At 44.1% G+C, this 11,790-nt stretch overlaps 1 protein-coding gene across 1 annotated transcript in view; it reads left to right on the forward strand.

Annotated features, from left to right (window-relative positions):
- The first annotated feature begins 3,306 nt into the window (after window positions 1–3,306).
- Window positions 3,307–11,790, forward strand: part of mapk8ip1b (mitogen-activated protein kinase 8 interacting protein 1b) — a 69,614-nt gene continuing 61,130 nt past the window's right edge. The window contains exon 1 of the mRNA XM_063188259.1: window positions 3,307–3,389. Coding sequence (XP_063044329.1) covers window positions 3,307–3,389 — 83 coding nt within the window. The remainder of the gene's footprint in view (window positions 3,390–11,790) is intronic.

An 11,790-nucleotide genomic window follows, 5' to 3' on the forward strand; every position in this document is an offset into this window, starting at 1 on the left:
GCTGGGCTGGGCTGTGGTGGTGAGGGACAGGGAAGGCATCAAAGGAGGGGACAAAGGGGACAGTTTTCCCAGGCCCAGGGAGAAATGGGGGGAAAGAGAATTTGGGCCACATTACATTCAATGTTTTGGGGGGAGGAGCCCTTTCATATGACTTTGCCCTGGGCCTGGCCAAAGCTGTCAGCGGCCCTGGAGAGTGGTAGCTTTGCTCGCCAACCTACGTACTTCCGCCAAAAGATTGGGGTAGTATTATGGGATGGTCAGGACCAGGCTAGGAGAGTGGTGCTGGGGGCGGGCAGCCTTTGCCAAATGTTCTCATAACTGGAGTGGGAGGGACAGGTGCATTCTCCACAGCTGCTCACTGTGGTGAGTGGCTGGAAGGGTAATGAGCAGAGGGTGGCAGCGGGTGGCAGAGGACTGAGGTGAGATTAGGTCAAAGCAAGGCATTTAGCCTACTTTGACCACTGGGCCAAACTGCCCTTCTTGCCCCATTGTACAGTAGCCTACAATCCGCAGTGAATTGCGTAAAGTGCTTTCCATTACATTGTTTCCGTGTTGGAGAGGTGCTAGTTGCTTATATTAGATTAACCTACATTGCATTTAAGATAAGTCTGGACCCATTGGGCCATTTTCAGAAGATTACAAAAGTATCATTTAATTGCCATCGCCTGTTGTTCTATTGGATATGAACAACAGAAATCTATCTGGGATGTGTCTCTAGTATCTTTAAAATGTACCGAGCTGTCAAAAAAGATGACAGCTTCCTTCCCCATGCATTTATGAATGAGTGCTGAGCTGGGACTGTAACAGCGGACTTTAAAACACACAGAGAAGGTGGTGTTTTGACATAAGCTGCACTCCCTTTATTGCTCTAATACATGGCACATAAAACAGAACCTATAGCCTAATATTTGTAGCCCTGGTCAGATTTTTCTATTCATCCAGCCTACACATGTAGCCTATCCCACATACAATTTTGCGCACATTCATCGTCACTAACTGTGTGCTTGACCTGGAATAGTTCCCTGCCCCTTTTTTCTGCACCAAGGATGCATGGGTTTTATTTGAGAAACGTGATATGTAGCCTGTCTGTGGAAGTGCAGAAGTAACCTGCATTCATTCTTCACAAAGAATTACTTGGAGGAGAAGATTGTGGACTGAGACTCGATGGCTTCTAGACGTGTAGGCTATATGAATCTGTATACAGAAAGGTACAGGTGCAGTTTTCTATAGCCTATAGGCCTACATTAAGAGTTAAGTTGATGACAGGTCTTGCGAGCGCAGATTTGAGGTTTACCTTGGACAACTCCCTTAGCCCCGCCCGGTTCCTCCCCTTGTTTGGATTTCATATCAAGTATGTTCAACTGCAGTGTGCAGGGCGGGGGGCAGGTCTGGATCACATCTCCCTCCTCCCCCCTGAGCACATCTTCCTCCTCCCCCCTGAGCACATCGAGTGCCTCCCCCTTGTCATTCAGCAGCAGCGCTAAGCTTCTACATGGGAAGAAAAATAGCTCTGGAAGTCACTGCACCGTGCAGAGCAGAGACGCAGAGTTTTCACAAATAAAATCGTAGATCCACTCTCTCTACTCCACTATGTAGACTATAATGGTTTGGTGAGTGTAGGAAACACGAGCGGGGAGCTTTGAGTGAACCGCGCGATGAACAGCACGCGACCCTGTTTAGTATAATTTATTAATCGCGAGGGAAATTAATATAAGCTATTATTGTTATTATTATTATTATTATTATTATTATTATTATTATTATTAGCTAATATAAGCTACATGTAGTATTTGTTAACGCATGGGTCTAATTTGAATTAATAGCCTATTAAGTGTCTCTTCTTCGTAGGCCTATCTTAGTTTGAAGACCAGATATTTGGTGCCAGTTTCTAAAATTCGAAAGATGGGAGGCTACTACAAGAAAATTAAAGTAGGCAGTAAAACGTGCAGTGGCGAATTACTCCATGTGTGATCCGCTCGAAATTAAACATAGGCCTACCCATCATTGAAAAGCATGAGCACATTCTTCAAAGTCCCAAAGCCTGGATGTTGTCGCCACAATCTCTTTAGGATTGGGGACTGGACTCTGAGCAGGCCAGTAGCCTTTGGTAGGCCTATCCTTCGTGCATCTGCCCCGCTTCCAAACTGACACCCTGACACATTTAGCATTAACCTTTTGTTTTTAACCGTCTAACAGCGCTTAACATTATCATTAAATCAATAGAACCTAAAGCAGTTGCAGAGACCATGTCAATCTTCTCCTTTACTAGGCCTATGAAAGAGAAAGTAAGGTCAAGGACAAATTATTCTATGTAAATGGAAATCAACACTCATGCAATTGGAACGTGGAAAATGAAAATTAAATATATTTAGTAGGCTAAATATATTTATTTAGCACTCCAAACGACGAGACATGATACAAGCTGTGTGCATAGAATACAGAGTAGCAACTACGCATTCACTATTATTGATGAATGATTCTAGGCCTATTTAGGCTACTTAACACTCCAAACGACGAGACACGATACAATCTCCCTAGAATACAGGGTAACGCATTCGCTATTGATGGATGATTCTATGTCCAGTGTTTAGTTGGTCTAAATATATTTACTTAACACTTCAAACGACGAGACACGATAACAAGCTGTGTGCATAGAATAAGCCTACTGCATTCGCCAGATAATTTGGGTCCATTTCTCAAATATGGTGCGCTATTAGGCTATGATTGACAAAATGATTCTATGTCCAGTGTTTAGTAGGCCTAAATATATTTACTACTTAACAAACGACGAGACATAATACAAACCACTTCACACCGCAATTAGCCTACATAGGCATTATTATTGTCCAAAGCAGCTATAAGAGTCATCAATGTATGCTGGTGTGCTACACTTGGGCCTATAGCCTACGGCCATCGAATATCCTATTATGATTGATGAATGATTCTATGTCCAGTGTTTAGTAAATACATTTATTTAGCACTCCAAACGACGAGACACGATACAAGCTGTGTGCATAGAATAGCCTAGTGTAGGCCTACTAGACTATGCATTCGCCGGAGAAGACATTTGGCGCAAATTCTCAAATAGGGTGACGTCGGAATGGTGTGGGACTGTACAGACTACTATAATAGGAAAAATAGGAGGGGCGAGATCCAAAATGGGAGGGGCGGGATCTCAGAAATCCAGACCTGCCCACTTCTGCAAACTGCAGTTGGATGCTACTCTTTCATATCGCAGTATCGGTGTAGCACTTGCCCCCCGGAGCGGAGGTACCGTAACGAATGAATGGATGAGAGGGGATCACCATGGCGGAAAACCCGAAAAGAAAGCCTTCGCCACCTGATCCCACTTCGAGACGCTTACAGGTAGACTCTCCGGCCAGTTTCAGGTAAGACAATATCGTTAACATTGCCTGCAACAGTTTCCATCAGTTTATTAGCGGTTTTCAGCACTCAACGTGGACTGGGGACTGTTGTCAGCTGCCTCTGCCGTGGGGTTTGCACACTGCAGATGATGCTCATGCTTGTTGCTACAGCGACTTCAGGAGCATGTTGTTGTCGGTGGATTAGTAGACTATGTTTTCCACGTTGTGTTTGGACTATTTAGCCTACCTTTTTCGGGTAGGGCGTTGTCCGCTCCTTTGCTGGCAGCAACTTATTTGTTGGGTATAGAAGTCGCAACCCAATAAGAGTTCAATAGGCTACTTTTTGGTGTATCCATTCTGCCAGATGCGTTGTTAGAAAAATAGGTGGTAAAATGTATCTCTTTTTTCATGTAGCCTACCATCAGTAGGCTGTTTAAAATAGTGTGAAACAAAGGTCCCATAATAATTCAATAATAAAGTCATTGTATTGTCATTCAAACAGTAAAACAAGATTGTCAATAGCGCGTAAAACGGCATTTTGACCTTCAAAAGGGTAGTTTTGCGGGTTGAGGCAGGAGATATTGTTACTGTCATGGAGCACCGCAGATGACCAGATGTAGAAGCTGTAGTCTCTGTTCCTGGGTCCCTGAGGACCAGAGAGAGAGGCTTCCTTACAGACGCCAGCTATTGGAGAACACACACAGCAACAAAGCCGGCTCCAGTGTGCAACACAGTCAATATAAAGCATGCACATGCAGGCTGCCTTTGGCCAACATCACTGCAAAGACCACTGGCAACCAGATTTCATCTCGTTTTAATAATCTAATTTTCTCAAGAAAAGCCCTCTCTCAATCTCAATTGTAGTTGTAGTAGTAGGCTTTGGTGTTCCTATTAAGGTTTTTTTTTCCATTCAACCCCTTTTCCCCAAAGCCCTGTGGCTGCTTTTGTGATAATCTTCAGCAATCCAGCTCCCCCACCAACACACACACACACACACACACACACACACACACACACACACACACACACGCACACACGCACACACACACACACACACATACACACACACACACACACACACACACACACACACACACACACACACACACGCACACACACACACACACGCACACACACACAGAGTGATTTGCACTGCAGGCGCTGGCCGTCTCCCAGGTTAGGGCATCTGTTGTGGCCTTTTCATAATTTGCAACCTTCTGCAGGGTCAGTCCTGCCGTGCTGCTGCTGCTGACATGCTCACTACACAGCTCTGTTTCATCTCACAGGCAGCGGTCAAGACAGAGCCGCGCGAGCAGACCGCGCTTGTCATCACTGCACTGCTTGTCATCACTGCCTGCCTTCATCAAACCATAGCCACATGTCTCTGTGTTGAGTTTTAACGACGACGGCTGCTGTCTTTTAAGATGATCTAATGCTCTGTCAAACATCAGCGAATCACATTATCAAGTTGCATCCTTCAGCGGCCAAATGGATTCGGAGTTTGTGCTTTGGATATGTGAGTGTACTGAAGTGTTACTGAAGTTTAATTAAAACTACTTAATAAATGCACACTGTTCAGACTTAATGCACTGTTCTGTAATTAATGCACACTTTTGCTAATGCACCGCTAGCAGTGATTGGCAACTTGGATTCATTAGTTGCAATCCAGTGCCACATATTCCAAATGACCTGGTTTTACTGTACCTGTTCCGTTCAACCCTCCATGGTTCAACCAGTTGACCATTCTACCAGCCAATCACCTGGTTGAGCTGAACAGGTAAAGCCAGGCCAGTTGGAATATGTGGCACTGGATTGTAACAAACGGATCCAGGTGGCTCATTACTGTCTGCCAGTGTAACGCTGTTATAGTTGCTGAAAAGACATTAGTGTACTACTGTACTACACTACTATGACATACAGACTTTTGTAATACACTTCCCACCGTTGTAAGTGTAAGGATATGCCCGTGCCTCAGTTGGTTGCTTGGCTGGCAGTCTTCCCATAACTCCTTATACGACATTAGTATGCTTGCACTGTACTGACCTGTCCTATGCTGGCTCCTCTCCACCCCCTAAGCTGTACACATACTGTATGCTGCGTGTGCTGCTCTGCTCTGTATGTGGACTGAGTGCTACAGGAGGACGGGAACTGCATGTTGATGCATTTCTCTGGGTATTGCACCATAATTACTGATGATTCAGTTTTTCATGTTATGGATCACGCAGCGATTTTACATACTGGTACATTTAATGTAGCAGCTGGCATGGCATGCATCACGGTCCATAGTCCAAAGTGAGCGTGAGCATGTGGAATGTTTGTAGCTTTGTTCAGCGATGACAACATGGAGTGGATAAAAGGGGACGGACAGGGCCACCACATCCCCACATATTTGGGGCCTCCAACATGGGGATGCACTTTTATTTTACATACTGACATCATATAAATCGAGGGTCCATTGGAGCTGGGTCTGCAGTGCCCAGAAGTTGGTGCTACACCCCTGGCTTTGTTCCTCAGACTTTGTCGGTTGTCATTGGGTGTGGTTGATTTGGCAGATGTGGTTTATTTAGAGATGGGGTTTATTTAGATGGGGTTTATTTAGTAGACACTATACATGGGTTCACAGTGTTTGTAAACACGATGTTGTGAGGAGGGGCAAGACACTGGCAGCCAATCATGTGAGCTAATTTTTTGACAGACAACGGTTTCCAACAGTCAGAGGTTGTGCGCAGTTAGTTTTGCGCAGTCTCGAGAAAAAAAAAATTAGAACCCATGTATACAACGTTGGTGGTTTATTTATCCGACAAACCAAGATTTGTGTGGTCTGATTTGCTGCTTATTCTCCAGTGGGATGTTTTGGTTGCAGCAAGTGGAGGTGTGTTCTCCAGATCTCCATCCTGGTGCTGATGCCTTGAGGTTATTCTGCAGACTAAGAGATCTATCCTGGAGATGGCTGGAAACGGGATTATCCCCATAGAGAGACGGGCACTTTGAACCTCCTCATTATATTCTTTTGAAGCCGCTCAAGCCTACAGGCCTGGCAGTCTTCTGCAATGGTGGCGGCGACAGTGTCGTTTAAAATTGACACAGAGCAATAGCAATGCAGTAGATTCGTGCACAGCTGAAGCACAATAAAGAAGTGTTGGGGATTTTGTTTTATCTCAAACACTTACAAAATTGGGCAACATGTAAAAACAAATGTGACAAAAAGTGGCGGTGTCTCTTAACCAAAACAAAACCGCTTCTGGCACAACCGAGACAGAAGACGAGGAACGGTATGGTGGACTGCATTTAGTGGAGTTACTTTTTTTTTTACACGAAATGGAAATTAGGAAATTATGTTCCCTCTGCTATACAAAACAACAAAGAACATGTGATGCATGATTCTTGCACAACTGACTCAGGGTCCTGATGCTCATGAACAGGTTAGGTAGTGGTATATCCACAATATAAATATTGCCCAATATGCACACTTGCCGCCACAAATTTAGTTGAGTCATGTTATTTTCAAGGGGTCTGACATGGCTGACATGAGATGAACGTGCTGCGCTGGTTGCCCCAAGGCTATGGCTCCTGCCAACACATCTGGTCTCCCGCTCAGACATCAGTGGCCGTCCGTGCCTGCTGTCTGTCTGTGTGGAGGTCTGTTTGACACCATCTTGCTCTATAAGCAGATTTAATCAGTCACTGTTTCAGATTACTGTGGTATCATGAAAAAAACACAATTTCGACTTGGGACTTTATCAGTTTAGCCAACCCAGACACCACCAGTCCCATATGGAATATATTAAAGCCACATGCAATTTTTAATGATTACTTGAGCATAAACTCAACTCACAAACTGACTTTGATGAATAATTCTTCACAAATGTTGATAAATATACAGTATGATAAAGATCATTGTTCCATCATTGGCATTGGACTTTGCATGGGATGTGGGTTATCGTTAGTCACATGGGCTGCTTAAGTGATTGACTTAGTGAGTTCAATACATGACTCTGAATTGATCCAATTTAACCCACAAACATCTCCTGGTAATCCACTGCCATCGTTTACCATTTAACATTTCCTATTAATCCTTACTGTTGCCATTTTAGGCTTTGTCCTTGCCAGTTAAATCACTTTAAAATAGTTGTAATGATCGGGAGCATTGGCATTGAAAGTGGGGTTGATTTTGGAATAGGCCTAGTGGATCGCTGTCCTAATGAGATTGCCACATAAAAGGCTGCACACATAAGAATAGTTTGTAAAGACAGGCAATCCATACTTAGAGGTTAAGGGTACATTGCAGGTGCAATTACTCCATTCTTTCAATATTCACATGCAGTGACTGATATTAAGTGAAGGTTGTGCTCACATTATGAATTCATGTTAGAGCGTGATGTGCCCTGTGTTATGTCTCTGACAAAAGAGTTTGGGTAGACACTTATAACTGTATTTTTACAGGAACAGCCCTGGATATGCCTGTTGTAGGCCATCAGCCAAAGGTAAAAGACAGAGCAGAGAGGATATTGCTTGAATTCTTTGATAGTTAAGTTATGTATCTATTCATTCATTCATTCATTCATTCATTCATTCATTCATTCATTCATTCATTCATTCATTCAAACTACCAATCCCCAGACAAATAATTTGCAGTCACCTACCAGTAGAGTGCAACGATTGTGATCAATTTGTGTTTGTGTGTGTGTATCCTATGTATCCTATCTTAAAATGTGTGTGTGTGTGTGTGTGCGTGCGTGCGTGCGTGCGTGTGTGCCTGCGTGCGTGCGTACGTGCCTGTGTGTGTGTGCGTGCGTGCGTGCGTGCGTGCGTGCGTGCGTGCGTGTGTGTATAGTGTGTGTCTGTATGTATACATTGAACTTATGTGCATGTGTGTATTACGTGCCTGTTCCATGTGCGTCTCTATTTGTGCAGCCTACTGTGCAATGTAAATCCAGTGTCTGCCTTGCTTGAGCAGCTGCATCTATGTAGTGCAGCTAACTGGGTAGTGCAGTTCAGCTGTGAGGAGCTGAGGCTCCTGCCTCCTGAGTTCAGATCTTGCGGAGGCCTCTGTGTGTTGTTCCATGTGCCTGTTCAATATGTGTGTCGGTCAAAGGTGTCAAAAGTAAAAGAACACTGGCACATGGTATTACATAGCTCTAACACTAGTTAGTCCATTGTAACTAGACTGCATTGTTGCTATAAAACTCTAAAAACCTAACAAGAACCCGTCACAACTTTGACTCAACCAGCGCAGTGTTAGCTGATCATTAGACAAGTACACAGGTCTTACTGATTACTCAGATAAGTGACAGTACCTGCGTTGGAAGGAAACGGATTTTCTTCTTTTTATACATCTCTGGTGTCGGCATGGGTGAACTGTGCTGTGCTGTGCAGTGCACTGTATCTGTGCCATGTGCCTGAGCAGCTGAGTCTCTTACTTGGGGAGTTCAGGTGTGTGGAGTGGAGCTGAAGCCACTGCTGCCTGGAGTTGAGATCTTACTTAGCCCTCCGTGAGACAGGAGTTTATTTATGGCCCACTGCATCTCTGGCCCTGAAAAAAAGGAAATCTACCCATTTAGAGCAGGAGAGGGGTGAGGCAAAACATCCTTTCCCTGTAGAAAGAGGCTGGAAGGGTACTAGGAAAGTTACCTGTAAAAAGATAGTTCTGATTTGTCTTTCATTCGCATACGTAGTTGCTTTATAATTTTCCATAAAATATCAGGCTGCTTTATGAGCCCAGGTCTTGTGGTGTTTATTAACCCGAAACATCTGTTTTCAGTGCAGTGGTGAATTTAGATCGCTCAATAGAATAGAATAGAATAGAATAGAATAGAATAGAATAGAATAGAATAGAATAGAATATAACTGAATTGAATTGAGCAGAATAAGATATAAAGAAAAGAAAATGTTTTTACTACTAATTTTTACTATGTTTTTACAATGTAAATCACATATACATGCACACACACACACACACACACACACACACACACACACACACACACACACACACACACACACACACACACACACACACACACACACACACACACACACACACACACACACACACACACACACACACACACACAATGACACTGAAGGCACTGTTGGTGTGTGGCTGCTTAATATTACCATTTATTGACAGTCTCTGTCGGGGCTCCACCAGAGCTCTACCAGACTGAATAACTTAAGGCTGCCCCCATCAGGCATTCATCTCCATGCGCACTGGGAATTCCCTCATCCTTATTCACCTGTTATAGCTAGCCTGTGCCGGATTGACACCAGATGACCTGGGTGTAGCCGCAGCTTTATGGAGGCTATTGTTTGCCATACAAACACAATCTTTTCCCCATATCATACACAAATTTAGGCTAATATTTCACGCACAATGACAGCTTGTGAGTTTGTGGGGCGACTTAAAAGTCCCGTGCAAAATTGCAAAATGATAAAGTGTCCAGGAATCTATATATAGCTCTCGTAAGATGATAGATGATTGTCCCAGAAATTCTGCAGGCACTTTAAAAAAAAACGTTTACGGCGGCTTCTTAACAAGTCCAGGGTCCATTGTGAATGGCAATACGCATGCAGGTATTTAGGATGCATAGTAGTACTCTGTGTTGTAGTTACAGCAGAGATGATGTGTGTAGGCAGTGCTTGAAGTGTGTGTGTGTGTGTGTGTGTGTGTGTGTGTGTGTGTGTGTGTGTGTGTGTGTGTGTGTGTGTGTGTGTGTGTGTGTGTGTGTGTGTGTGTGTGTGTGTGTGCGCGCGCGTGCGGGGGGGGGGGGGGGGGGTTTCATCATCAGCGTTCCAGAACTTATCTCGTGCGCCGCATTTTATAAATGGCGAGCTGGAAGAGGACTACGTGTGTTAGCGCTGGACTGGACTGGGAGCTGGGACGGCACTGGGGACACTGACACTATTCTGTTAAAGACAAGACAGGTCTACTCTGCGTTCTTCAAAATGAATGTCCCAGAGTCACTGTGAGAACACATCTGCTCAAACAACAAATACTGTAACACAACAACAGCTGAAAACAGTAGAAAGCATTTCAAAACAAGTTTTTCAAAATACATGCAGGCAATGGGCCTACTACGAGGTGACTTGTAGGCCTACTGATTTTGTACAGATGAGACTAGGGGTGGTACGGTTCACAAAATTCACGGTTCGGTTCATATCACGGTGTCAAGGTCACGGTTTTCGGTTCTCTACGGTTCTTTTTTTTTGTTCATGATAAATGGTGCACTGGCTAATAGAATCGGACTTATCACTAAATATCCTACATATGGTTTATATAGGCTTATAATGTGAAAATGGTGTGATTTTAATTGTGTCATCCTCTGATTTGGTCTTATACGCTAATGTTTTAATCAGAGAGACTGGATAAGATACTCCTAGAATCTGTTCTAGATCTGTCTAGAATATGTTTTACATATTTTTCTGGGCAGTACATGAATTGCGGTTTGCGATGGATTGCACGGTTCGGTTCGGTATGTGTGTGAATTGTACGGTTTCGGTTTTCGGTGCGGTTTGTGCCATCCCTAGATGAGACTGTTGGTAAATCAGGGTTCCCGCACTTCTTTTTGGATGGTATTTTCGGACGATTAGGGTTTCTGCACCTCTTTTTTCCTCTTCAAGCACTGTGTGTAGGCAGAGGAAGGGTTTAACTTTTAATAAGGCACCTTCCTGAAGTGATCTCTCTCTCTCTCTCTCTCTCTCTCTCTCTCTCTCTCTCTCTCTCTCTCTCTCTCTCTCTCTCTCTCTCTCTCTCTCTCTCTCTCTCTCTCTCTCTCTTTCTCTCTCCCTGTCTATCTCTCTCTCCCCCCGTCTATCTCTCTCTCTCTCTCTCAAACACATTCACATACACTCACTGAAACACACACAGTACACACACACACACACACACACACACACACACACACACACACACACACACACACACACACACACACACACACACACACACACACACACACACACACACACACACACAGGCAGCTCTTCCTCAAGTGATGAATGCTGCTGTTATGCTAGAACTTTCCTCAGGCTCCCCCTGCTGGTCACATCATGTAGTTGCTGCAACAGTGATTTTGCATTAAATCAGCTCAGACGCAGGCCGGTTGGAATGGGCACCTTATATTTCAAAGACATGGACAAGTCGAGAGAGACAGAGACAGAGAGAGAGAGAGAGAGAGAGAGAGAGAGAGAGAGAGAGATGCAGAGGCAAAGAAACGCAAAGACAGTCACAGCAGAGAGAGGGAAACGATTATCCTGGAGGTTGGCACTTGGCAGTATATTTTGTGAAGAATAGAAGGGTACATCTTTGACACCTCATATTTGAAATACTTGAGCACAACAGCAGTATTGGAGAGAGAGAGAGAGAGAGAGAGAGAGAGAGAGAGAGAGAGAGAGAGAGAGAGAGAGAGAGAGAGAGAGCTTACAA

The sequence above is a fragment of the Engraulis encrasicolus genome, chromosome 22 (genome assembly GCF_034702125.1).
Source record: "Engraulis encrasicolus isolate BLACKSEA-1 chromosome 22, IST_EnEncr_1.0, whole genome shotgun sequence".
NCBI lineage: Eukaryota > Metazoa > Chordata > Actinopteri > Clupeiformes > Engraulidae > Engraulis > Engraulis encrasicolus.